Genomic DNA, 25721 nt, shown 5'->3' on the forward strand with positions numbered 1-25721 from the left:
ATTGAAAGAAGATTGTATGAAAGAGGGACATCTGGAATATGCCTTACTTTTTTCTTAATAGCTAGTGGCAGGGCCGAGGGAAAGAAGACACTATAGAATAATGCATGTTTATATCAGATGGTAAGAAAAACCCATATTTATACTAAAATTATAAAAAATGTGCTACCATATTCATGCTCTGCATGTTAGACAAAATAGAAGATGCTTGAAATAAACAAGTGGGACCTAATCAAACTTATAAGCTTTTGCACAGCAAAGGAAACTATAAACAAAACAAAAAGACAACCTCTGAAAGGGGAGAAAATATTTGTATAAGTCTGTAAATAACAAATGCTGGAGGAGGGTGTGGAGAAAAGGGAACCCTCCTACACGGTTGGTGGGAATGTAAATTGGTGCATCCACTATGGAAAACAGTATGGAGGTTCCTTAAGAAACTAAAAATAGAGTTGCCATATGGTCCAGCAATCCCACTGCTGGGCATATATCTGGAGAAAACTGTAATTCGAAAAGATACATGGACCCCAATGTTCATAGTAGCACTATATACAGTAGCCAAAACATGGAATCATCCTAAATGTCCATCGACAGATGAATGGATAAAGACGATGTGGTATATATACACAGTGGAATACTAGTCAGCCAAAAAAAAAAAGAATGAAATAATGCCATTTGCAGCAACATGCATAGACCTAGAGATTATCATACTAAGTGAAGTAAGCCAGACAGAGACAAATATCGCATGATATCACTTATATGTGAAATCTAAAATAGGATACAAATAAACTTACTTAGAACAGAAGCAGACTCAGGCTTAGAAAACAAACTTGTGGTTACCAAAGGGGAAAGAGGGGGTGGTGGAGGAGGGATAAATTAGGGTTTGGGGATTAGCAGATACAAACTATTGGGTTGACCAGAAAGTTCGTCCGGTTTCCTCGTAAGCTGGCTCGAGTAGCACTTAGTTGTCTTTAACTTCATTCAAAACAATGTTAGATTGTATTGTGACAGCTGTCATATCAGCATGCAATTTTTAAAAACTTATCAAAATTGGTGAATTTTTGTGTAGCCATTTTAATATTGAAGATGGGAGGAAAAAAGCAACATTTTTGGCATATTATGCTTTATTATTTCAAGAAAGGTAAAGATGCAACTTAAACGCAAAAAATTTGTGCAGTGTATGGAGAAGGTACTGTGACTGATCGAACGTGACAAAAGTGGTTTGCGAAGTTTCACGCTGGAGATTTCTCGCTGGACAGTGTTCCACTGTTGGGTAGACGAGTTGAAGTTGATAGCGATCAAATCGAGACATTAATTGAAAACAATCAACGTATATCACATACGAAATAGCTGACATACTCAAAATATCCAAATCAAGTATTGAAAATCATTTGCACCAGCTTGGCTATGTGAATCGCTTTGATGTTTGGGTTCCACATAAATTAAGCGCAAAAAACCTTCTTGACCATATTACCTCTTGGGATTCTCTACTGAAACGTAACGAAAATGTTCTGTTTTTAAAACAAATTGTGACAGGCAGTGAAAAGTGGATACTGTACAATAATGTGGAACGGAAGAGATCGTGGGGCAAGTGAAATGAGCCACCACCAACCACACCAGAGGCCGGTCTTCATCCAAAGAAGGGGATGTTGTATATATGGTGGGATTGGAAGGGAGTCCTATATTATTAGGTCCTTCCAGAGAACCAAAGGATTAATTCCAACAAGAACTGCTCCCAAGTAGACCAACTGAAAGCAGCACCTGATGAAAAGCATCTGGAATTAGTCAAGAGAAAATGCAGAATCTTCCATCAGGATAATGCAAGACTGCGTGTTTCTTTGATGACCAGGCAAAAACGGTTACAGCTTGGCTGGGAAGTTCTGATTTATCCTCCATATTCACCAGACATTGCACTTTCAGATTTCCATTTATTTCGGTCTTTACAAAATTCTCTTAATGGAAAAAATTTCAGTTCCCTGGAAGACTGTAAAAGGCACCTGGAAAAGTTCTTTGCTCAAAAAGATAGAAAGTTTTGGGAAGATGGGATTATGAAGTTGCCTAAAAAATGGCGGAAGGTAGTGGAACAAAACAGTGAATACATGGTTCAATAAAGTTCTTGGTGAAAATGAAAAATGTCTTTTATTTTTACTTAAAAACCAAAGGAACTTTTTGGCCAATGCAATGCTATATATAAAATAGATAAACAACAAGGTCCTACTGTATAGAACTGGGAACTATATTCAATATCCTGTCATAAACTATAATGGAAATACATATATACGCATATGTATAACTGAATCACTGCTGTACAACAGAAACTAACACAACATTGCAAATCAAGTATAATTCAGTAAAGAAAAAAACAGAAAATGCTTTGATGATAATTATTAGTGTATACATTAGAATTTCTAGTGTCATGGTTTAAGCACCATTTCACATATACCTGTAACTTAGCAGCCTAAATGAGGCTAATGTGATTAACTTGCCAAGGCCAGGAAGAGGTTACATTTAATAAAGAATATGTAAAAAGCTACATCCTGATCTTTAGTAGGGAGTATGACTCAGAATCTTAATTTTAAGGAGTTACTATTGCTTTATTAATAAACTATTAACATAGTAGTTAACTCTGAAGCTATTATATTAATAGGTTCATTAATAAACAGTTTTTCTTAACATAAAGATTAATGGCTGTTAATTAAAATTAAACCTATCTTGTTCACTGAAGTACAGACTAATGCTGATAAACTTGCCATTTTGTCTCAAGCAGTATTTTAAGAAACAAAGCTTAGTATATTTTTTTTATTAGAATGCTTTAGACATGATTAAGTCATTTTATTTTGGCCTATAATCAGCCTCCTGAGAGGTAATGGGAAGTCTATTTCAATACACAAGTTTAATTTTCAGTTTTTTTTTTTTTTAAACAAAATTTCCTATCAGTGTATGTACCTGATTGTCTTAAGCTAGATTAGGCCATCTGGTCTCTTTGGAAGCCTGGTTCCAGCTTCCAAGTTTATTCTTGTGGTGTCATTGTCCCCTTCTTTGCAGGGCTCTAATGCAGGGGCCATGCTCTCACCTGTCCCAGCCCTACCAGTTCTTTGAGGTCCCTGAAGCCTGCTCTGATTCTGCCATTTCATGCTCTTGTTCTCTGTACCCCACAGCTTTACCTTTGGATTATGGTTTCTGTTGTATTTTTTCTTATCTTGTGTCTCAACAAAATTGTTTGCTCCTAGAGCAGGTAGCGTGCAGTTGGCCACAGAGGCAATAAATACTGGCTTTGTACTGCCTTATGTTACCTTCCTTGGTTGAATTTTTAAAAAATCATTTGAAGAAAGTATAGATAGAATGTTGATTGGCTCACTCTGCGCACAGCAGGTCCCCGGTCACAATGTCTCCTTCACAACACTCGGTACATCGTCAGGACATCTTGGCAGCAAAGGTGTCCTAGATTTGGGATTGCTCAAGTGTTTGAAGGGTTGGGATCCCTCATTTCATCCACAACCTTGGTTCCAGATTAAATGGCCTTTAGGTACTATTATGGGTTCTGAAGTTAATGTTACCTTGGTTTCCTAAAGCCCCAGTGTCATGGAACTGTGCTTGCTAAAGCAGGAATGGGGTTGGGTGTTATGGGGCAGACGTGGAAGCTCAGCCCTCTAAGGCATATTTACGTGGCCCAGAAAGTCTCTTCTTTTCGGAAAACCACCAGCTAAAATTCATTTAACTAGTTGAATTAGAGAATCAGAATTCAACATGCACTAATTTTTTTTTCCTATGGAGGAGAGAAGATTAAAGTTAAGGAGGAAGTAATTAAATACCATATACATTCACAGGATATTTACTAATAATGCATACTACATTCTTTCTGCTGTTTTCTTTAGGTGATTGAAGACAATACTGGAGTCCGCCGGGTGGTGGTCACACCCCAGTCTCCTGAGTGCTACCCCCCAAGCTACCCCTCGGCCATGTCTCCAACCCATCACCTACCCCCCTACCTGACTCACCACCCGCATTTTATTCATAACTCACACACAGCTTACTACCCACCTGTTACTGGACCTGGAGATATGCCGCCTCAGTTTTTTCCTCAGCATCATCTTCCCCCTACAATATACGGCGAACAAGGTGAGTAGATAGATTGCTGGCATTGGGAGCTGTTGGAACTGGTTACAACATTTAAGTAGCTTAAGAGAGCCAGTGAGCAGCTTTGTTTCCTCTGTAATAAACATGGTAGAGGAGGTTCTATCTGCTGTATAAAGCTCATGGTAAATTCCTAGCTTTCTTTGTCCTGAATTGTGTCTTGCAACTCTTTCTTTCTTTATATGTTTTCAAATTCTGCCCTCATCCCACCCCACAGAGAGCAGGTAGTGGGAGAACCACTTCTTATTTCAGAAAAGAGGCAGTAACCTATCATATGTTCCCATGTCCTGATAACATATTTTTATGTGAGCGTGGCCCAAGACAGAACTGCTGCACATTATTTCTTAGGCATCCATATGGTCTAGCAGTAGAAGGGAATTTACAGAGGGTTTTGTGCCCCTTTTCCAGCGATAGAAGACTGCGAGGTCTTGGTAAACTTTGGGTTTCTTGGATGCTCTGTTGCAATCTTGGCGGACTCAGAATCCCCTGACTGTTGATGTGGTCTTCCTGAACACTGTTTTTAGTTTAAAAATAGCCATTAGTGCAGCCACAGTTTCACTGGTTGTTAGGCAAATATTTACCTTGAAATGAAAAAGAGTCTCAGAGATGCCGACATTATTTCTTTTTAGTTTTGGCCTTGGTGTTGGTTTAGTCTAAAGCCCTTCTCTATCAAAATGGATACTAAGAAACCAGATAAGTGAGGATAAAATTAGACTTCAACCTCTAGGACTTTGCAAAGGGATTTTCTTCTGTGTCTGACTATGAATTGAAGTGTTTTATTGTTTCAAACACTTATTACATTGGTTTACAGATAAATTGTATGAGAAATGCCTGTTAGTTTTGGAGGAAGTTATCACCTTACTTTCTCTCATCAATTTTATACATACATATATATATATATATGTATATGTTTCCCCCTGTACGTTTATGTCACATTGGAATATTTTCTTATTAACAAAAGAAAAATTTGAGATGGGTATTTTAAGTGAAATACCCTGTATCCTGTTGTAACTTAGGGATAGAATTTGATATTTTGTAGTTGTAGTAGTAGTAGTTAGAAAGAAATTTAATATAATTCAAAAGGAACAGGTGCTATTATAATGGGGTATGGAGAGATGATAGCAAAAGACGAATCAATACTTTAATTGCATGGAGGCATCAATAGCTTCCTATTGCTAAAGTCTTTTTGCCTAGTAGCATAACACTGCAAAACATCAGAGACTGGGCATGTTCCATGAAAACATTTTGATAAAAACTGAAAAAATTCAGTTAATTAAGTATAGTTTTTTAAGAAGTATTCAGTACTCTGACACAGTACACATTAAGTATTTGAGCATTTGTCAGAATTTTCTGGTTGGTTCTGAGCTTAATGACAGTGTGAAAAGCCTTGGCTACTGACTCATTGCTTGATGAAGAGTGTCTGACCTGCCTTATTTTAGCAGTCTTTTAGTAGGATGCCACACAGTTACTGTTTTGTGAATGGTGTCCTCTGTAATTTTATGCAGCAGTATGATTTAAGTCATCACTAGAATTAAGCAAAAAGAGAAATTATATTGTCTTCATTGAATAGGGTATTTTGGTTTAATTTCATTAAAATAACACAGAGCAATAATGTAAGATAAAAGTGCCTTCATTGATTCCAAATTAAAGAAAGCAGAAAACAAAAATCCTTTGCTTTATAAATAAAAAGCCTTTTATATATTGTCTTACCTTAGTTCTCAGTGTGCATACACCTAAAAGCAATTTAAACATTTAATTTCCCAAACCATGTGAGTTTAAAAGTTCTTGATGTTTTAAAATATTATTCTGTCAATACCCATGGTGAATATTTTAAGTCTCAAGTGTAATGCATTGTGATATTTAAAGCCTTTTTACCATTCTTTTTGTATGTTTAGACATAGTTTATTTGGGCATGCACTTTTTGAATAGGATTGTGTTTCTCTAGTGCAGATTGGTTATCTTGTAAAGATTTGCTTTTTAAAGGTCTTCCTCAAGCTATGTGAACAGAAAGAAAATGAAAAGTGGAGCTTTACCATTGAACAATTGAAACATTAGTCATTAAGTTATATAGGGTGACCATACATTCCTGGTGTGCCTAGGACAGTGCTGGTTTAGGTCTCGTGTCAAGAGAAATAATTAGAAATGCTCCCTAATCATGCTCAGAAATACTCAGATTTGGATGGTAATTTATGTGGTCAATCTGTGCACATGGGGCCTTTTTTTCTTATAAACATGTAAGGACCCAGTGTCTGTGTTATACATTACCATTTTTATTAATGTCTAAATAGAATTTTTAATTGCTTAAAAAATTTAAATTTAAAATAAATGTTTTCCCTAAGATCATGAGATTATTTTGCAGGTTCCCATTTTCTTTTTTTTTCTTTCTTTTTTTTTTTTTTTTGCGGTATGCGGGCCTCCCACTGCCGTGGCCCCTCCCGCCGCGGAGCACAGGCCCCGGACGTGCAAGCCCAGCGGCCATGGCCCACGGGCCCAGCCGCTCCGCGGCACGGGGGACCCTCCCGGACCGGGGCACGAACCCGCGTCCCCCGCATGGGCAGGCGGACTCTCAACCACTGCACCACCAGGGAAGCCCCCTCCCATTTTCTTTTGAGCCATGTAAAAATATGGATAGTGAAGCCAGGTGACATTCTACTGGTCAGTTTGTCTTACCTCCTGATTACCCCAAAATACTAGTTTATGACCGTAGATTATTATGCTTGGCACCGGGTTGCAGAGGTGGCTTATATTTATCACTACAAGATCTCCTTGAACATTTCCCCTGATTCTGTGAGCTTTGATTATTTTTAATGGAAATTTCTCATCTTTTCATTTTAGTAGGTTTTGTTCAAATGTTGGCTCTTCTAGATGGCACAAATAACTCCTTATATTCTAGTTGCTGTATACTTTCTGATAGAAATGCTATTCTGTCCGTAAGGATAAGCATACTTTCAAGTATCTTGATTCTAAGAACACATTACTTAAGGGGGTATTTTATTTGTTAATTCTAACTTTTTTTGTATGTTGCAACTACTAAAAATAACTGACAGGCAAATCAAGCTTAGTTATCTATTCAACTAAAATATGAACTCTTGGTGGACAGTAACCCTTCTTCAGTATTTCCCATAATTTCTGGAACATTTCTGAACATACAATATAGTTTTTTAATGATTAACTATTCCTTTATTGGTTAGAAATAAATGGGAATATTTTAAACATGTATAATCTGCGTATCGCTTTTATACTGTATTTAGTAATATGTTAAACTTCTTCCTTCAGGCGTCAGGTCATTTGACCCTATAATAATTTGTTATTGGAAACATAGACTGAGCTTGCATTTGTCATAATCATCATTTTAGAAATTATACCACTCTATGGAATGTCGAGTTATATCACCCGAGAAGACCAGTACAGCAAGCCTCCGCACAAAAAGCTGAAAGACCGCCAGATTGACCGCCAGAATCGCCTCAACAGCCCTCCTTCTTCGATCTACAAGAGCAACTGCACAACCGTGTACAACGGCTATGGGAAGGGCCACAGTGGTGGTGGCGGCGGAGGCGGGGGAGGAGGCAGCGGTGGGCCGGGCGTTAAGAAAACAGAGCGGCGAGCAAGAAGCAGTCCGAAGTCAAGTGACGCAGACTTACAAGGTAATGTTCAAAGACGTTTGCCGTGAAAGACTGAGACGCCGAGTTTTATGTCAGGGTGTTGCATGGCAGTTGGTCTTTCTGCTAGGAGTGATAGGGTAGACCTTCTCTTATCTTTTGCTTAGCAAGGACAGGATGTTGTATCATCTCTTTTCTATTACTGCTTCATGGCAGAAGTGTTACTTCTTCGATCACACGTGCTGTGTCACATTCTACTTAATCTCAGTAACAAGTACCTGAAAGTGTTTTCACGTTAGCTTACTTCCGTTGTTTCATTCTAAGTAGACAAATGTGGAAGAGATCCTAAGTAAAACAGGTAAACTTTCTAAGAAGTGTAGGGCTAGTTTAAATCTCAAAATAATTATACCTCATAAAACCAGATGTAATTACTTCCATACTGTAGTGAAATTTGTCATCGTGTAAGGGAATATATTTCTGTCTCCCTCATCAGTTATTGTTTTCAATGCCACCTTTGGCATCCTGAATGAAGTATTCATAGACCAAGGATGAGAAGGAAGAATTAGGGGCACCACAGATAGATAGAGAGACATCAGTTCAAAAGGGCATTTGTTTCTTTGTAGATTAGTCTTGTGGCTGTAGATCAATTAATATGGGAAGAAGGTGCGTGTGCTTTAAATGAAGCTTTTAGGTAAGACTTAGACACAACCTGTTCTTAAGCCACAGGAGTTAAAAACAGAAGCTTTTTATATAGGCATATGTAGAAGGCTGACTTAAGGGAAGCAAAAGAAGAACATTTTGATAAGCTAGGTGAGATGACAGATAGAAATAAACAAAGACACGTGAAAGACAAGGTAAGAACGGATTATAACACTATTAAATACACTCCTTCCTTATCGGGCCTCATCCAGGTAGAAACCGGCATTGTGTATGTGAGAATGTGTTTGTGAATGAAAAAGACAGAATTAGTCTATGGTTGATTGTGTAGGGAAGACTGGCCTCTGTCAGGGCAGAGGAAAATTAGGTAAAACCAGACACTGGCGGGCTTCCCTGGTGGCGCAGTGGTTGAGAGTCCAATGCAGGGGACACGGGATCGGGCCCCGGTCCAGGAGGATCCCACATGCCACGGAGCAACTAGGTCCGTGAGCCATGGCCGCTGAGCCAGTGCATCAGGAGCCTGTGCTCTGCAACAGGAGAGGCCACAACAGTGAGAGGCCCGTGTACTGCAAAAAAAAAAAAACCAGACACTGGCATCAACATTTCCTCCCATGTTGTTCATATGAGTGAACTATAGCACGAAAAAGAGCAATAGTAAGATACAGTGAAAAGTGAACAGTAATTTCTCTGTGAGATATATTATAGGTGCTTTTAATTTTGTTCTTTATTCTTTTCTGTATTTTCCAACTTTTATTTAATTACCATGCATTATTATTATAATTATTAAACAAAACATAAACGAGTATATAAGAGTGACCCAAGATTTAAGAGGCTTTCAAACAGCTCCTAGTGGAAAGTGCTGTGTCTGCCGTATAAAATGATTTTTAGTCAAATAATACTATAATTTCTAAGTTTGAAATTCAGTTATTAGCAAGTTATAATTTTAAATCTTGGGCATTTAAGAGAGAATTCACACACAAAAAAATTAGAAATAGGTTTTCCTAAGGAGAATTTTAGTCTACAGAAAAGAGAAAAAGAATGTATAAGCTGTCTTCAGAGAGCTTATGAAGTTTGAACTACCTTGATTACTTGATGCATTCTTTAATACTTTTTGTTCTGCCTTGCATCAAAAAAGATTTAAGGCAGATGAAATAGATAAATATAATAGAGGCAGATAAAACAAATTTGAGTAAGATCTAAGAGGCAGAGAGACAATAAGAGAAGGGAAATAAGATGAAGCAGGGTTGAAGTTAGCATACAAAATTAGTGTAGTTATGAATTACCTGGCAAAAGTAAACCTTCCTTATATATGCAATTATTTCCTTTTACATATACCTAAATGTGTAAGCTGCCCTATATTTTAATATTCTCTCATAGCTGTAAGAGAGGAAATGGATTTGCATTGAAATCAACACTGAAATGTTTGCTAATGTACATATGTTTATAAGCATTTTGGCATTTTACATTATGACAGAGAGTATAATTATCCTGAGCACCTTAAGCTCTTTGCTGTTGTGTAGAAAACATGTTATTGTGTTGGTAACAGTGAGATCTTTTTCGTTATGGGCTTCTGGGAGTGTGTGTTTCACAATGAAAAGAGTTAGAAAATATTTTTATCTCACCTTCAGTTCAAACTTGGTGCATTGTTCCTTTTCTCATCACAGTATTTGCCTACTCATAATCACTCCAAGTGCTACTCTCCACATGGTTTAGCCATGAAATATAGAGTCAGATGGAGTATTATTTTATGTACTCTAGCACATTCCAATAAGGATCTGAGGGGGTTTACATGTTGTATAAAAAAATAACCACTTGCTGACATGAATTGAAAACTTACATCCTCACAAAAAAATACACATGGATGTTTGGAGCAGCTTTATTCATAATTGCCAAAACTTGGAAGCAACCAAGATGTCCTTCAGTAAGTAAATGGATAAATAAACTGGTTCATCCACACCTGGAGTACTACTCAGCATTAAAAAGAAATGAGCTGTCTAGCTATAAAAGACATGGAGCCACCTTAAATACATGTTAATAAGTGAAACAAGCCAGTCTGAAAAGGCTACATACTGTATGATTCCAACTATCCAATAGGAAAAGGCAAAACTATGGAGACAGTGAAAAGATTCATAGATGTCAAGGGTTGGGGAGTGAGGAGTGACCAGGCAGAGCACAGAGGATTTTTAGGGCAGTGAAACTACTCTGTCTGATACTGTAATGGTGGGTACATATCGCATACATTGGTCAAAACCCATACAGTGTACAACACCAAGAGTTACGTACACCCTAACGTAAACTATGGACTTGGTAATGGTGGCATGTCAGTGTAGGTTCATCAGTTGTAACAAATGTACCACTCTGGCGTGGACATGATAGGTGGGGCAGGCTCCGTGCATGTGGTGGGTGGGGTGTATAAGGGCCTTCTTTGCATCTGCTCAGTTTTGCTCTGCAATTAAAACTGCTCTGAAAAGTAATGTATAAAAAAATAAATATCTGAGGAAACTGAGGACAAATAAGACGGAGACACGAGTAAGCTTGTACATAAAGAATCCCGAAGAGTTGCTTGATGTAAGCCATCTATTTGGCTTTGAGCCTCCAGGTTGTCAAAGCAAAGAGGAAAACCTGAATCAGGTGGAATAGGTGAACAAAAGCACCTCTTGTTCCTGGAGTCCATAATGTTGTTCATAATGGTTCAGCCCTGTCTGCCTCAGTATGTGATTGTTGGCTGAAAGGATCCCAGAAGGCTTCTTCTGCCTTCTCGTACGTAAATGGCAACATTCTCCCAGGGTATCTTTTTGCTTGAATGTACTGCAACTGACTTCTGTACCCAGAAATTAAGTTTCTCAAACAGTTCTTAAGTTTACAGTGCCATCTGATTAATATGAAGCTACAATTAATTCTAGTATGTTGATCTGTTTACATTCATATGTAGTTCACACAAGATTAGGGTTTATAGTTAACCATGACGTACAGGTTGTGGTATTTTTCTACATTCTACTTAAGATGCCCACATTTGCCAGAGGAGGCCAACTTTTAATCTCAGAATTCCCTAGTTTTTGAGGGAATCTACTTGAATTACTTACCGCCTTTTTACCACTTAGAAAATACAAATGTAAAAGGAAAAGGGCAAACTTCAACTTTGTACCTGGTCCTGTGATAAGCAAACAAATTATGTTAATCTAAACAAATAAATACATTTAAAAGATGGAGATTGATTAATTATTCTCTGGAATCTTGGTTCTCTTGTTTGTATTTCAGAAACACTGGTGGAACTTCCAAAAAATGCAGACCCCTAACCCTCATTTCAGACCTGCTACAGAATCTCTTCACCTGATCTGGCTTCATGTTTTTTATTAAACTTCCACTGAGAATGATGGCCAGCAAGATAGAGAACTACTGTTCTCATATCAAGGATGGTTATGGAAGGTGTGGTTTGCTAGTTTGTATATGATGTGAGGTAGGAACTTTAGCTCACCACCACCTAGGACTGTGTGTGGCACATAGTATGTACTTAGTAAATATTTGTGGAATGAACCCTGTGTTCTTAACTGCCCTGTTCTCTAAAACAAGCCATCTGCTCTGCAGCCAACCCCTCCTTTCATTTACTGCTGCTACCTTCAGGAGAACAGCTTAGGCAGGACAAAGTCTACGGTACCATCAGGGAAATGTAGGATTCCAGTTTTCTTGTACACGTTGGAGTTGATGGTGTGATGTGGGCAGAGAACAGTTGGGGCTTTGGTATCAGACACACTTGGCTTAGAATCAGGTTTTGTCACTTGCTGACTATTTGCTTTTAGTATTCCCTGAATCTCTGTATCCTCATCTGTAAAATGGGTATTTTAATTCCCAGTATTAAATATTAAAAGTAGTCTATCTCGGTTCTTAACACCTCAGTATAATGGTCACCCTTGTTACTTGAATATTCTTATCATCTCCCCCCTGTAATCTTAGGATCAACTCTCATCAAGATATATGCCCTTCTCAAAACAAGTATCGCTATGTGCCCCTGCGCCCCTTTCTCCCCCTCCCGCCATCCGATGCCATCTCTCTTGCCTTCATGCCCTCGCCCTGCAACTCCTTCGCCTGTAAGCCAGAAGTGGCTTCCTTCTGCTTAAACCCGTCTTCATTTTGAAAGCTCAACCCTGTACTCCTGGACCTCTTGCATCCAGGCTCTCTAAGAGAGATTGCTACTGGGGTAAAAATGTGCTGCCTACCCAGAGGTGCCAGATTTCACACATCTTCTCATCACCCCATCACGGACACTTAAAGTTCCGAGTGAGTGAGAACTCTGGATACCCTCTTGGGGCATCCTTTCTAATGAACTCTGTTTTGGCATCTCCTCATACATTTTTTAGAAACCTGAGTTAGGATTCCCAGTGCTCAGTCTGAGAAGGACCACCTTATGTTTTAAGAAATGGGATTATCCATCTTCCTCTCCATCCCATCCTCTGATTACGGCCGCAGCTACATCAGATCTGAATATGCTGTTCCCCTCCTTAAGGAACCTCCATGGTGGTCCCCATTGTCCAGAGAATAAAGTCTAAGCTGCTTGATGCTCACCTTCCCAAGTACTTTAGATTTCCCCACCAGCTGCCCAAAGTTTTGCCCAATTTCAAGAATATGCCTCATCTTCTCTTCTTGGCTTTTCCTTCCAGTCCCTCTGCCTAGCACACTCCAACTCAGTCCTTCAAGAGCCAGCTCAAATATCATCTCTTTCTGTGGAGACTGTCTGTCTCCCCAAGGCATAATAATGGCAGATTGATTAGGGGAAAATATTTCAAGAAAATTTCCCTTCTCTTTCTTTTCCTTAACTGGCATTTGATTTTAGTTCAGTGCCTGAGCACCATGTCCATAGTTGTTCGAGGACAGGATGACAGGATTTGTTTTGTCCTTGTGTGCAGAATATACAAGAAGAGCTGGGCCTTGAGCCTCTTCTGTGGCCCAAACCAAGTTAAGATTGTCATGTTCCTTTTACCACAGAGGCTACAGAAGTTTCTGTTGCTCTTCATTGAGTGAGAGGGAAGTTTCATCCTTCCATTTTATCCTTGGTAAAAACCGAAGCATATGATATCAAGGAAGTATTCAGAGGATACAGTTTTGTAACTGAAATCCCCTAGTTTTCAGCCAGCGCTGTAGTCCCTGTGTCATTGATATATCCTCAGAAAGGAGAGTTAGGTTATCTGCTAGTACTGTTTTAGAAATGATTATGTGAAGCCAGAGTGAAAAATGAAAACTTTGGTGAGGATCCACTGTCTGATAATATGAAAAGACTTAAGTAAGCAACCCCATTAATAATGGGGGGGGGCGTTGTTTAGGTAGGGGAAGGAGAGAAAGAAAGAACATCAAGAGTGTTTATAAGTCACAATCTCCAAACACCTTTTGTGTGTGTGTGTGTGTGTGTGAAAGTATTTTGTGTGTGCAGTTGATACTGCTGACCTTTACCTCATCCCTGGGTTTATCTTTTTCACTCATTACTTAAACATTTTAAAACCTTAATGGATTTGTAACATAACAGTTGTTTGTGTTTTAGATTACGTGATACATAACAAGTCATTTCACTAGGCCTCAGTTTCCCTTTCAGTAAAATGAACAGGTGAGTTAAAGTCAGTGATTTTCAGGGCTTCCCTGGTGGCGCAGTGGTTGAGAGCCTGCCTGCCGATGCAGGGGACAGGGGTTCATGTCCTGGCCCGGGAAGATCCCACATGCCGCGGAGCGGCTGGGCCTGTGAGCCATGGCCGCTGAGCCTGCGCGTCCGGAACCTGTGCTCCGCAACAGGAGAGGCCACAACAGTGAGAGGCCCACGTACTGCAAAAAAAAGAAAAAAAAAAATCAGTGATTTTCAAAATCTTATCAATGAACAGGTCTTCCTTTTTCAAAAAATCTCATGTGGATCCGCAATGAAATACAGTATCCTTCCTCCCCCACCACCATCTCTCTCTCTCTCTCTCTCTCTCTCTCTCTCTCTCTCTCTCTCTCTCTCTCTCTCTCTCTCTCTCTCTCTCTCTCTCTCTCTCTCACACACACACACACACACACACACACACACACACACACACGCGTTGTTTCAGCAGATAGAGTTGGTGCTGCTGTGCTTGGGGCGGGAGATATGGGCACTTGTCATCCACAAAGCTTTCCTCACCCTCACTTGGACTCTGGCTATTCAGTCTCAGGCCACAGCTTCGTCGCCCTCTAGGAGCTTGTAAGACATGTGCCCTCCTGGCCTGCCCCAGACCTGCTGGATTACAGTTAGTGGAGGTGGGACCCAGCAACCTGTGTTTTGTTGAGCTCTCCAGGTGGTAATCAGGCACAGTAGCATTTGAAAACCACTGGCCTCCTGAATGCCAAGCAATTTTGAAGGAAGATTTTTAAATGAGGGGTATGGGAAGCATTCAGTTAAAACACTCGTTTTAAGTTGAAGCTTATTCCTTTTGTAGTACCTGCATAGTGATAAGCTTATACGGGAGGTGGAGAGAGTCCCTTTTATGTTGCTAACGTATAAGTAGTAGTTTACGTGAAGATCTCTAGAACTTACAGTGCCGTATGGGAAAACATTGGGACAAAATGGTAAGAATTCCAAATATAGAAGAAGATGAAGATACAGCGTACTTTTGGCATTTGACCTTTGGAATTGTTGACAATCCAGAGATTCAGTTACACTGTTGATAAAATTCCATCACATAGAATGATAGTTTCTGATTGTAACATTGAAAGCCGGTGACAAAAGCATTATTCTGATGCTTTTCTCCTTCTGACCCCCAGTAGTAGTATTCCTTATTACCAGGTTTTTGTGTTCTGATTTCTTCTCAGATGGCCTTCCCTGACATTTTTTCTCTTTCTACATTTTGCTATTACTGGTCAGAAACCAGAATCTGACCCCAATATGTATGTACTGAAATTAGTATGAAAGTTTATTCATTCTGCAGATAAGAATTACTGTAGTGAGGGTGAGGACGGCCTTTTCCTCCGGAGGTCTGAGATTGTGGGCAGTTGCGGGTTCTTGGAGGCTGTCTCTTGCTGGGTGGCTTGGCTCTGGGAGGGGCGGCTGCATCCACCTGTGCAGGGCTGACAGTCATTTCCTTTGTTTGGAAGGACAAGCCTAATGTTAATAAGGTCTGGAATGTGACGAGTCAAGGCAGATTTTCGTTTGGAGTCTCTTTTGGTCCTGGCTCCCCATAAGAGATAACACTGGTGCTGTTCTGTTTAAAATAAGGTGTTTAGTGGGGCTTTAACACTTCCTAAGTGGCTCATTTCTTCTTTCACCTGCAGCCTTTTTCTCTCATGAGCACATACCTCCTAGGCATACTCAGACTGGGTGTTTTGGAAGAGAGTTTACTTGTGCAGGGGGCAGGGGTCCTTTCTCCTGGTGTGCATGCTTTCCACACTGCATTTGAAAATGTACAGTTTGTAGTTGGATTTTCATTATTGCTTCATCTCAAGTCTTTGGTGATGATAAATCCCGTGTGTTTTCACCTGTCTGCAGCTGCATATGAATCCTGTGCATGGCAAAAATATCAAGAAAACATGAAAAAAAAATGAGCTCAAGTCAGTGGAATTTACCCATTCTTCTGCCAAGTACAGTCTGAAAAGTGAAAATAGTCCAGACAAACCCAAATGACTTTTATTTTTTTAAAGAGACAATGTGGACCCTTGGATCAAAATGCAAGATACACTCATTTTGGCAGGAAACTGGGCAATTAACACCCTTACTTCCATTTCAGACATAGATTGCCAGATCTGTCCCCTAGTCTCGAAGGCCCCTGAGTGATGCTGGGAGAGGTCTGAGCAGGTTTCCAGGCCTTGCAACAACTGCCTACGTGTGGGATGGAAGGGAGGGAGGCTTGAGGACAGAAGGCTGTTTTCAGGAGGAGGGTGCTGCTCACTGACATGTGCTTTCTGACCTGGGCACTATCCTCTGAGGGCCAGAGCTGGAGAAATCCAGCAATGAATAACTTTTTTCAGTAAGACCCCAGTGTACTGATTTTTTTTTTCCTTCCAGAGGCATTGACTTTCCTGATACAAAGGCAAAATCTGCGGCTCAACAAAGAGGAAAATGTGGTGGCCCAAATTTTTGCTAATGAGTAGAGTGTATAGTTGTCTTTATCAGGTTCCATCACTTATCTTTTTGCCTTTTGCCCTTCCCCCCTGTATTTCTGTTGCAATCTGGAATGTTTTAAAGACGTTAACTACATGGTTCTTTCAACAGACAGGATGAGATATTTTTGTCATGTCAGTTTAAAAAGTCTTAACGCATTAACTCATACTTGAAGCTTCCCATTTTTCACTTACATGTAAAAAGACAGACAACATGCAAAATTTTTTTTGAGTTTTCTCTTGCAGTGAATGTTCACCAGAAGATTGAGGGCAGAATTTTGATTAGTTTCTACCATATGTAGTACTTAACTCTGTGAACCCATATTATTTTCTCTGCCTTTTTTTGCTTTCTTGGGAACTGATCATAGAGGCATTTAGATGACATCAGAACCCATGTGGGTAAAATACATGTCATCCCAAAGAACCCTTTAAACAGCAGGTATAAGTGATGACATGGTTTGTTTCTGGTACATATATAACCTTCAATTTTATTGAATTGAAACTTGTACATGTTATTCTCTCATTTAGCTAAGTTGAATTCTGAATTTAACTGGGTCAAAGGGCATCATCACAAATGTGCCATACTTAGAAGCAAAATAACATACTAGTCAGGACCTTGCAGATCTGGGTTTAGTCCCACCTCTGCCCCTTGTGAACCTTGGGCCTTTGGGCAAGATAGTTAATCTCTCAAAGCTTCAGTTTCTTCGTGTCTGTATAAAATGGGGACCATTAATAGCACCTATTTCAGAAGGCTGTCATGAGTTCTTAATACAATTTTAGAGGCACTAAGTGCTTTAGAAATGTTAAAGAATATGGATAAAGAAAGACCATGGCATTTTTCTGCTTAAGAGAACTGCCTCATGTGGGTCATGTTAACAGAACCCCCGGCCTGGGAGCGCACCCCCTGGAGTGCTGCAGGACAGGGCCTCCTGTGTTCTGAGTCAATGTCGAGTAACTTTCAGTGCCAAGGATTTGAGATATGAGGGGAGTCAGAGGGGCATCCAATCCCGAGAAAAGACCGTGACCGTTTACCACCAACAGCCTGGTAAATCCTGGGCAAGAATAAAATTCAGTTCCCTCCTTCTCTCTTCTGCCTCTTCTCTGGGCTGGATTCTCTGGTGAGGCTCAGGAGTAGAGCCTAATGGGCCAGCTTGATTCTGCGTCTGAACCTTCTCAACACACGGCTGTAAATTACTTTGCTCGGTGTCAGAAGTGCTGCAAAAGGAGGAGTAGCTGGAGATGACTTGGGCAAGCCACGACTTCTCTATATTTTGCTAACACTCATATTACTTGCTGTAGGGCCGTTAGTTAACCCAGACGGATAAGCTTGCTAGGAAAGCCACTAAATTTCAAGCTCTTTCACGGTTCTTCCTTATACCTCAGACGTCATACACGTCCACATTCTGTTGGTCGCATATTGTACCTACTGATACGGTGTGGAAGGTGTCTACCCCGAGGTGGGATGATGGTGGGGTGAGGTAGGGGACGGGTCATCTCAGAGGCTGGCCACCACATGGTGTGTGGAGTCGGGGACCGTGCCTATTGATACTCCATCTGAAATAGTCTCAGCATTTGTGATGGAATTTTGGCAACTTTCCAGCTGTTATGTCAACATTGATTTTGTCGCTTCATCTCCTGTGGAATGGTCCTCTAGGATTCCTGTATGTAAGTGCTGTATGAAGAGGCAGGGTATCGAATCTCTGGGTTTACAGGACCAGTTTCTTGTAACGTGACGATTATAGGCAGTATTGCAGATATGCTAATTACAGGCCATCCTTTCTGCTCTGACCAGCCTTGGCTTTTCTTTTCTTTTTTTTTTTTTTTTTTTTGCGGTATGCGGGCCTCTCACTGTTGTGGAGCACAGGCTCCGGATGCGCAGGCTCAGCGGCCATGGCTCACGGGCCTAACCGCTCCACGGCATGTGGGATCTTCCCTGACCAGGGCACGAACCCGTGTCCCCTGCATCGGCAGGTGGACTCTCAACCACCGCGCCACCAGGGAAGCCCGGCTTTTATTTTCAACTTAATTTGCCCAACCATGCACACCACAGTGCAGCCGATTATATCATGCTGTTCCAATCTTTGGTACTATAATGAGACCTTGAAATCCTATTAAGGATTGAGTAGAGAACACAAGGGTAAAATGGGTAAGGTCCATGAGAGACAGCAGTGATACCAGCTCATCGCTTGCGATTTAGGATTTACAAAGTAAAGAGTGTAAATGTCGCTGTAGTTGACCATAAAATCTCCTCTTCTTGTCTTTTGGTGCTGAGTTTGCATTCTTATATGTGCCTCATGCCCCACCACCCCTGATTGTAGCTGCTGCTTCCCAGCTGCATCAGAAGAATGGAGCTTTCCACGCAGACAGGCGTTGAGCTCAGAAAAGGGGCAGGAGAGAGCAGGTGATAGTGGTGGGGATGATTTGCTCCAGGCACAAAAGGGAATTGTGATATCCAGAAAACTGGAAAATGAGGAGGCGGGAGTGAGAGGAGAAGGGCCTCAGAGGAATGGCACATTGAAACAAAAGGAAGTGGCCAAAAGGAAAATAAGTAGAATGAAAGGAGGAAACGTGGTGGACAGGGAAGATTCTATGGATTGTGGAATAAAGATAATTTGGCAAAAACAAGAGGAAGAAAAGCAGAGAGGTTTCATGGTTCCATTTTCATAGATTGCATTCCACCCACTCAGTCAGCATTTTCCAGAGGAGTAGGTCACAGCCCTTTTGCCCTGTTGTGGTCCATGAGCCCTTTTATTGGTGGCTCCACTTTGGGCAGCTCCACTTTGACCAAATCTCCATGTAAATAAAACTCTTACTCTTTCCCCTTTGGGCTTTCCTGAAGCTTATGTCTTCCTCCTGTGCTGAGTTAGAACATTCACTGCCACTGTACATTCGATAAGTGAATTAAAAATGAAGCCTTACATAGGACTTCAGTAGCGTTAGCAAAACACTAGATTGAAGTATTGGGTTTTTGAATAGTGCTGTGCAGTTGTTAAAGTGATGTTTTAGAGTTTGGGTATGCTTACAAACTGGAAATTTAGAAAAAAAAAATTTCCTCTTTAAACTTTAACTTGGAAGTTAAGAACAAGAAAGGGGTTTACCTCTACCCTTGGGTTAGTGTGCCTTTGTTAAAAGCAGCCTGCTTTAATCAAAGGTTATGATTATTTTTAGGTCCTCTAACAAAGTGAGGTTACTTTTTGTTTGTTTGTTTTTAGTTTAGATTTATTTAAATTATAGAAGTAATATTTACTGATTTTGACAATGAAAAAACTACAGACATGTAGAGCGGTTGTCTCGCTCCCTTTAGCCATCTCAGTCTACTCCCTCGGAAATAGTTTGTGTCTTTTCACATCCTTTGAAGTAGTTTTCATCCTGTTCTTTTCTTTTTTTAAAAAATTCAATTTTAACATCTTTATTGGAGTATAATTTCTTTACAATGTTGTGTTCGTTTCTGCTTTATAACAAAGTGAATCAGTTACACATATACACTTGTCCCCATATCTCTTCCCTCTTGCATCTCCCTCCCTCCCACCCTCCCTAACCCACCCCTCTAGGTGGTCACAAAGCACCGAGCTGACCTCCCTGTGCTATGCAGCTGCTTCCCACTAGCTATCTGTTTTACGTTTGGAAGTGTATATATGTCCATGCCACTCTCTCACTTCGTCCCAGCTTACCCTTCCCCCTCCCTGTGTCCTCAAGTCTATTCACTGAGGTTACTTTAAAATGCAGTCAGCTCTTTCCGAAGTCAAAAAAGGAAGCTCACTCTTAACTTTACATTTATATATAATAAAAAAGAATATTGATGGCATTTCTAGTAAGTGCTCAGATCTTGCTTCCTAGGCTTATTAGATCTACCCCAAGAGAGCAACATGAGGAAGTGAGAGGGAAGAACTAAGCCTACAAACAATTTTTAAAAGATTTTCATAAACGCCTTTGTTACTGCTGTGCTTAATTCACATGGTGAACTTACATTGACCTCTTTTTCCCTATTATTTGAAAAGACAAATTATTATATGGAACAGTAAGCTCCTTAAAATCAAGAGGGATGGAGAAACTGCCATATTTTAGGTTCACTGAGTTCCTCAAAACCATTTAAGTATATTGCCAAGCACATTAAAAAAATAATATTTAGTCTTTCAGGAAGATTTTTTTTTTTTTTTTGGTGGAATGTTGCCCCAAGGAACTCCATAAGATATCAGCGTGTTTTGAAAATTCGGGTTAAGAATCATGTGTTACTTAAATTAAAATGGTTGTTGGTGCTTTAATTCTTCAGCTATCATGTTATTTTATTTCTTGAAACACACTGACACTATTAATGTTTACTATTCACACTGTTGTCCACAAGAGGGTAGCTCAAATTCGATGGCAGACAGTATTCAATTTGAAACTGCGTTTCCCTTTTGTAGAAGATTTCCGTGTCTGTGAAGTATTATTCTCCACAGATTTCAATCTCTGGTTTTAGTGAACTCAACGTATCTCGAATATCGTGCATAAGGGCAAAAATGTCTCTATTAATATTTGATAAGTCTCTACTATATTAGTATTTTATAGAAGAAAGATTATCTTTTTCGTAGTAAGGATACATGCGTTGTAGAATCAGTAAGACTTTCTATTGCTTTGCCTGATTCTGCAGTTGGATAAATGCCTGTTTTCTGCACCATTTATTTTAAATAATTTCAGGGCCAGTTGGTGACCATTCTGCAGTCATGCTACTTTTAGTTGGAATGGGAGATACGAGTAATCTTTTATATATTAGCCTTTATTACTTAAGCTTTCAGAACTTTGGTTGTCTGAACTTGGTAATCTGTGGAATGTTTTGTACCCAGAAGTTAGGATTCTCATTTATTCTTCTCTTTTTCTTCTGTTTTATACTTTTCTTTATCCCTTGCGTTTTAAAATTCTGCGAATTCTCTCCCCTGCCTCCCCCCCTCTGAATACCTGGCTTTCATGATCTGCCATATTTGTCATCACTGATACTATGAATGGACCTTTAAAATTTAGAATTATTTCTTTATTCATTCATCTGTTCACTTATTTACTACTGGGGTATTTTTGTTTTGCTTTTGGAGTGGGAAGAAGCAGGAAATGATAGATGAGGAGAATGCTTTTAGTACTCGATTTTTATCATAGCTCTCAACCCATTTACTTTTGAAGAAGAAAGGTTCAAGACGTGCTCTTATTTTAAGACTATGTTACAAGCTCATTGAGCACATCTGAGGAAGAGGATAGCACTTGAGATAAGTTCATGGCCCTTCTTTAAAAGAGCATGATCCACTTGGTAGGTTTTCTGTGTCCCCTTATTTCCATTTCCTTCTTGCTCACCACCCTTGTATATGTTTATCTTCAGTGAGCTCCTCACTAGCGGTAGCCAGTTCTAAATTAGAAAATAAGGGAGAGTGTGTCCAGGTTACTGCTGTTAATAGCTGGTAAAGCTTTGGTGTGTGAGGAGAACCTGAAACTTAAAATGATACTCAGAAATTGCCTATAGGGTTGATTCATCATATTGGGGAGGTCAATAGAAAACTGCTGTTTTCTTAAGGTCAAAAACAGTTGAGTAGTAGAAATTTTATATGATTCAGTCTAATATTCCAGGCTGCTAATATGATTGATAATTGATAAGAATCTATACAGTGTATATCTGTTCTATTTTCACTTGTTGCTATGGCAGAGTTAATTTTTTCCCCTTTTTCAGTGTTAAGAAAAAAGAAGAGAAAACAGTGAACACCAAGGAACGTAAACGATTTATCCACTGATAGGTTATTTTTGCAGGCAGCATATCAAAAGTGGTATTTTGGGGGAGCAATGAATCAGTTAACTCTTTAAGGCAGGATGTATTGGATTTTATAAAGATACCAAGGATTACAATGGAATACGGTTGCAGTATCCAAGATGTTTACTCAAAATGGTGGCTAGAGTCCTATTGATTAATGCTGGTGAATGAGACACCAAAATTGAAAATAAACCATCCCTAGACAAGTGGTAATCATAGGTGACAATTATGTTAATTATTCTTTATTTAAGTGGTGTTTTTGTTACTAGAAAATTGCTTTTTTTCAAGAGAAATTTGAGGCATTTGAGAATTGGATGTTCTGTGGAAGCTCTTGAGTGTAGTTTTTCAGTTTTATTCAGTTTCATAAGTCTTCAGGGAATCTTTTCAGGCCTAGATTTATGGACATTGTATATGGCATCAGCTACCACTCTCCCACCAGGAGTATTGGAAAACATATTGTCTGTCTTCCTGCTACACTGTTGTGAGCAGGTGTTCCCTCAGCATTTTTTAAATCATTTTCATGCATGAGATGGGAAAAACAGGAAATCGAAAGATTGACATTAATTTATTTGACCAGGAAATGGCATCTGAGCAGGGGTAAATGCCAATACAATCAATCTTTTTTTTGTCCCTATGCTAAATTTGGGGTAATACCTAATCTGTTGTTGTCAGACACCGCCCCCACCCAATTCAGCAAATTTCAGTTCCATATTAGTAGGAGAATGGATTAAAAATAAAAGTTTGTGATAAACTCTGACACAGTCCTGGCATGTAGTATGAACTCAGTTCATTTAATTTGGCTTCATTTTCTTTGCTCTGTCTATTCGTATTGAAGTTACTGTTGTCCATGAAGAGGTTAGCTCAACGGATCACACCTCTGATGGGCTGTAACTAACAAATTACCACGAAGTCAGTGATTTAAAACAACGGAAATTTATTCTCTCCTGGCTCTGGAGGGAATCTGAAGAATACGATTTCAGAGGTCAGAAGTCTGAAATCAGGTGTCACTGGGTTGAATTCAAGGTGTTGGCAGGGTAATGCTCCCTCCAGAGGCTCTAGGGAAGAATCTGTTTTTTTTTTTTTTTATCTGTTCCAGCAGGGGATGCCATCATTCCCTTTGCTTGTGGCTGCATCACTCCCATCTTGAAGACCAGCGTCTTCAAGTCTCTCTCTGCTCCATCTTCACATTGCTTCGTCCTCTGTGCATGTCAAATCTTACTTTGCTTCCTTCTTATAAGAATACATGTGATTTCATTTAAGGCCCACTCAGATAATTCAGGATAGTCTTCCCATCTCAGAATCCTTAACTTAATCGCATGTCTGAAGTCTTTGCCATGAAAGGTAACATTCACAGGGTCCAGAGATTAGGATATGGATATCCTTTGGGGGCCATTTTCAGCCTAACCCATGCTGCTTCCAGTGTCCCCATTGTAGTAACCTGGTCAGGACCAGCTCATTACCCTTCATGGTGTTTAGGTCTGATTGCAGGATTTGTTCACCTTTCTCAGCATCCACCACAACTTTTTCAGTGTGTTACAGTTTAGTATAAATGTCTAAGAGCAGCTCTGAGCATCTGTCTCTGATAACGCAGGCCAAGAATCACTTACCAGAGCTGCATCTTCTCTTCATGGTAGCAGTTTGCATCAGGGATGTCTCTGCACAGTTAATTAAGCTAGTTGAGGCAAGTCAGAAAGTTGAATGCTGTAATTGTTCATATTAACTGTGGAAATCGGAATGAGTTGTCATGTGGATATGTGCGTGTATATGCATGTAAGTGGTGGATATGTATTTTCAGTACCTATTAATGGAAGTTAAATATAAGGATCTGTATAATTCCTTTTAGAGTTAATGGCATTTTCCAAAAACAAGTGAAAGGAACCTATCTTAATTTGGAACATATATTTTCTTCAAAAAGGAAACTGAGGTAGGGTAGCTTTCAGCTAGCATGAGGTAAGACTAAGAAGACTGTCAGAATAATTAATTCTTTATGAATCTAATGATTCTATAATGATTAACAATCATTATAAAACTCCCCCAAGGGGCTTCCCTGGTGGCGCTGTGGTTGAGAGTCCGCCTGCCGATGCAGGGGACACGGGTTCGTGCCCTGGTCCGGGAAGATCCCACATGCCACGGAGCGGCTGGGCCCGTGAGCCATGGCCGCTGAGCCTGCGCGTCCGGAGCCTGTGCTCCGCAATGGGAGAGGCCACAGCAGTGAGAGGCCCGCGTACCGAAAAAAAAAAAAAAAACCCAAGAAAATTCCATAAAAGCTGATGCTTGTTAGATATTGACTGGATTGCTAGTGCTATAGATTGATTACATGTGTCCTTTCCTTGATGGCTATATCTAGTTGAGGTCTAATAATTAGTTTAATTTTGAAAAAGAGTTACAAGGACCCCAAGGTATCATATGAGCGATAAATTCTAAACTCTCTTATCTGCCTTGCTATGTTTTTAATAATTATTGCCTGTGTAATGAAACTTGTGTCTTACAGATTTCCTTTTTTACCCTCGTGTGGGTGTTATGCCTAAAATAGACACAGAAGATTTTAAGTACATACAATAGAAGATAGTACTTGAAATCAGTTAAGATTCTTTCCTCTAACAGAATTCTGTGATTCTGTGAAACTTGGTAGGAAATATATATCAAAGTTAAGTTTATATCACTGTATAAACATCAGCAAATTATTGCTTGGATGAACAAATTAGTCAGAACTGTATCTGTTTATATCTCATTGATGAGAGTAATAAAGTTGAGGTACAGAGCCCAGGTTGTGTAAGTGAAGATGAAAGAAAAAGTAGGGGAAAAAATTTTTAGTCAAACATGAGAACTCAGCTGGATTATATAGTATTAGCCAAGATGGTAATTGAAAAAAAGACAGCAGGGAGCAGGGGGACTTCCCTGGTGGCACAGTGGTTAAGAACCCGCCTGCCAACGTCTGGGACGCGGGTTTGAGCCCTGGTCCGGGAAGATCTCACATGCTGCGGAGCAGCTAAGCCTGTGCGCCACAACTACTGAGCCTGCACTCTAGAGCCCGCCAGCCACAAGTACTGTGTCCCCATGCCACAACTACTGAAGCCCACGCGCCTAGAGCCCCTGCTCTGCAACAAGAGAAGCCACCACAATGAGAAAGCCCTCACACCACAAGGAAGAGTAGCCCCCACTCACCGCAACTAAAGAAAGCCCGCATGCGGCAACAAAGGCCCAGCACAGCCAAAAATAAATAAATAAATTTATTTAAAAAAAAAAAAAGACAGCAGGTACAGATGCCGTGATATGGAGGATAAAGTACTAGTCATGCGGATCGCAGTTTTCCTTACGTTCAAGTCACTAGATGTGCTAGTTTAGCCATATGATCAACTCTTGTGATGTTGCTATAGGACCTTAATGAGGGGAGAAAGAGACTGAGGGGGTCACATCATGTTACCTTTCTTGAACAGCTTCCCCGGTCTTATTTTCCATGAATTTAAAACATTAACTGT

At 39.9% G+C, this 25721-nt stretch overlaps 1 protein-coding gene across 4 annotated transcripts in view; it reads left to right on the forward strand.

The window, feature by feature from the left end:
* Positions 1 to 25721, forward strand: part of FNDC3B (fibronectin type III domain containing 3B) — a gene marked incomplete at its 3' end in the record, with an annotated part of 350833 nt that overhangs the window by 202228 nt on the left and 122884 nt on the right. For all 4 annotated transcript variants that reach the window (XM_081235889.1, XM_081235892.1, XM_081235891.1 and 1 more), the window contains exons 5-6: positions 3870 to 4113; positions 7485 to 7772. In XM_081235889.1, coding sequence (XP_081092015.1) covers positions 3870 to 4113; positions 7485 to 7772 — 532 coding nt within the window. The remainder of the gene's footprint in view (positions 1 to 3869; positions 4114 to 7484; positions 7773 to 25721) is intronic.

This window comes from Mesoplodon bidens (genome assembly GCF_964165515.1).
Source record: "Mesoplodon bidens genome assembly, chromosome: 5".
In the NCBI taxonomy this organism is placed as follows: Eukaryota; Metazoa; Chordata; class Mammalia; order Artiodactyla; family Ziphiidae; genus Mesoplodon; species Mesoplodon bidens.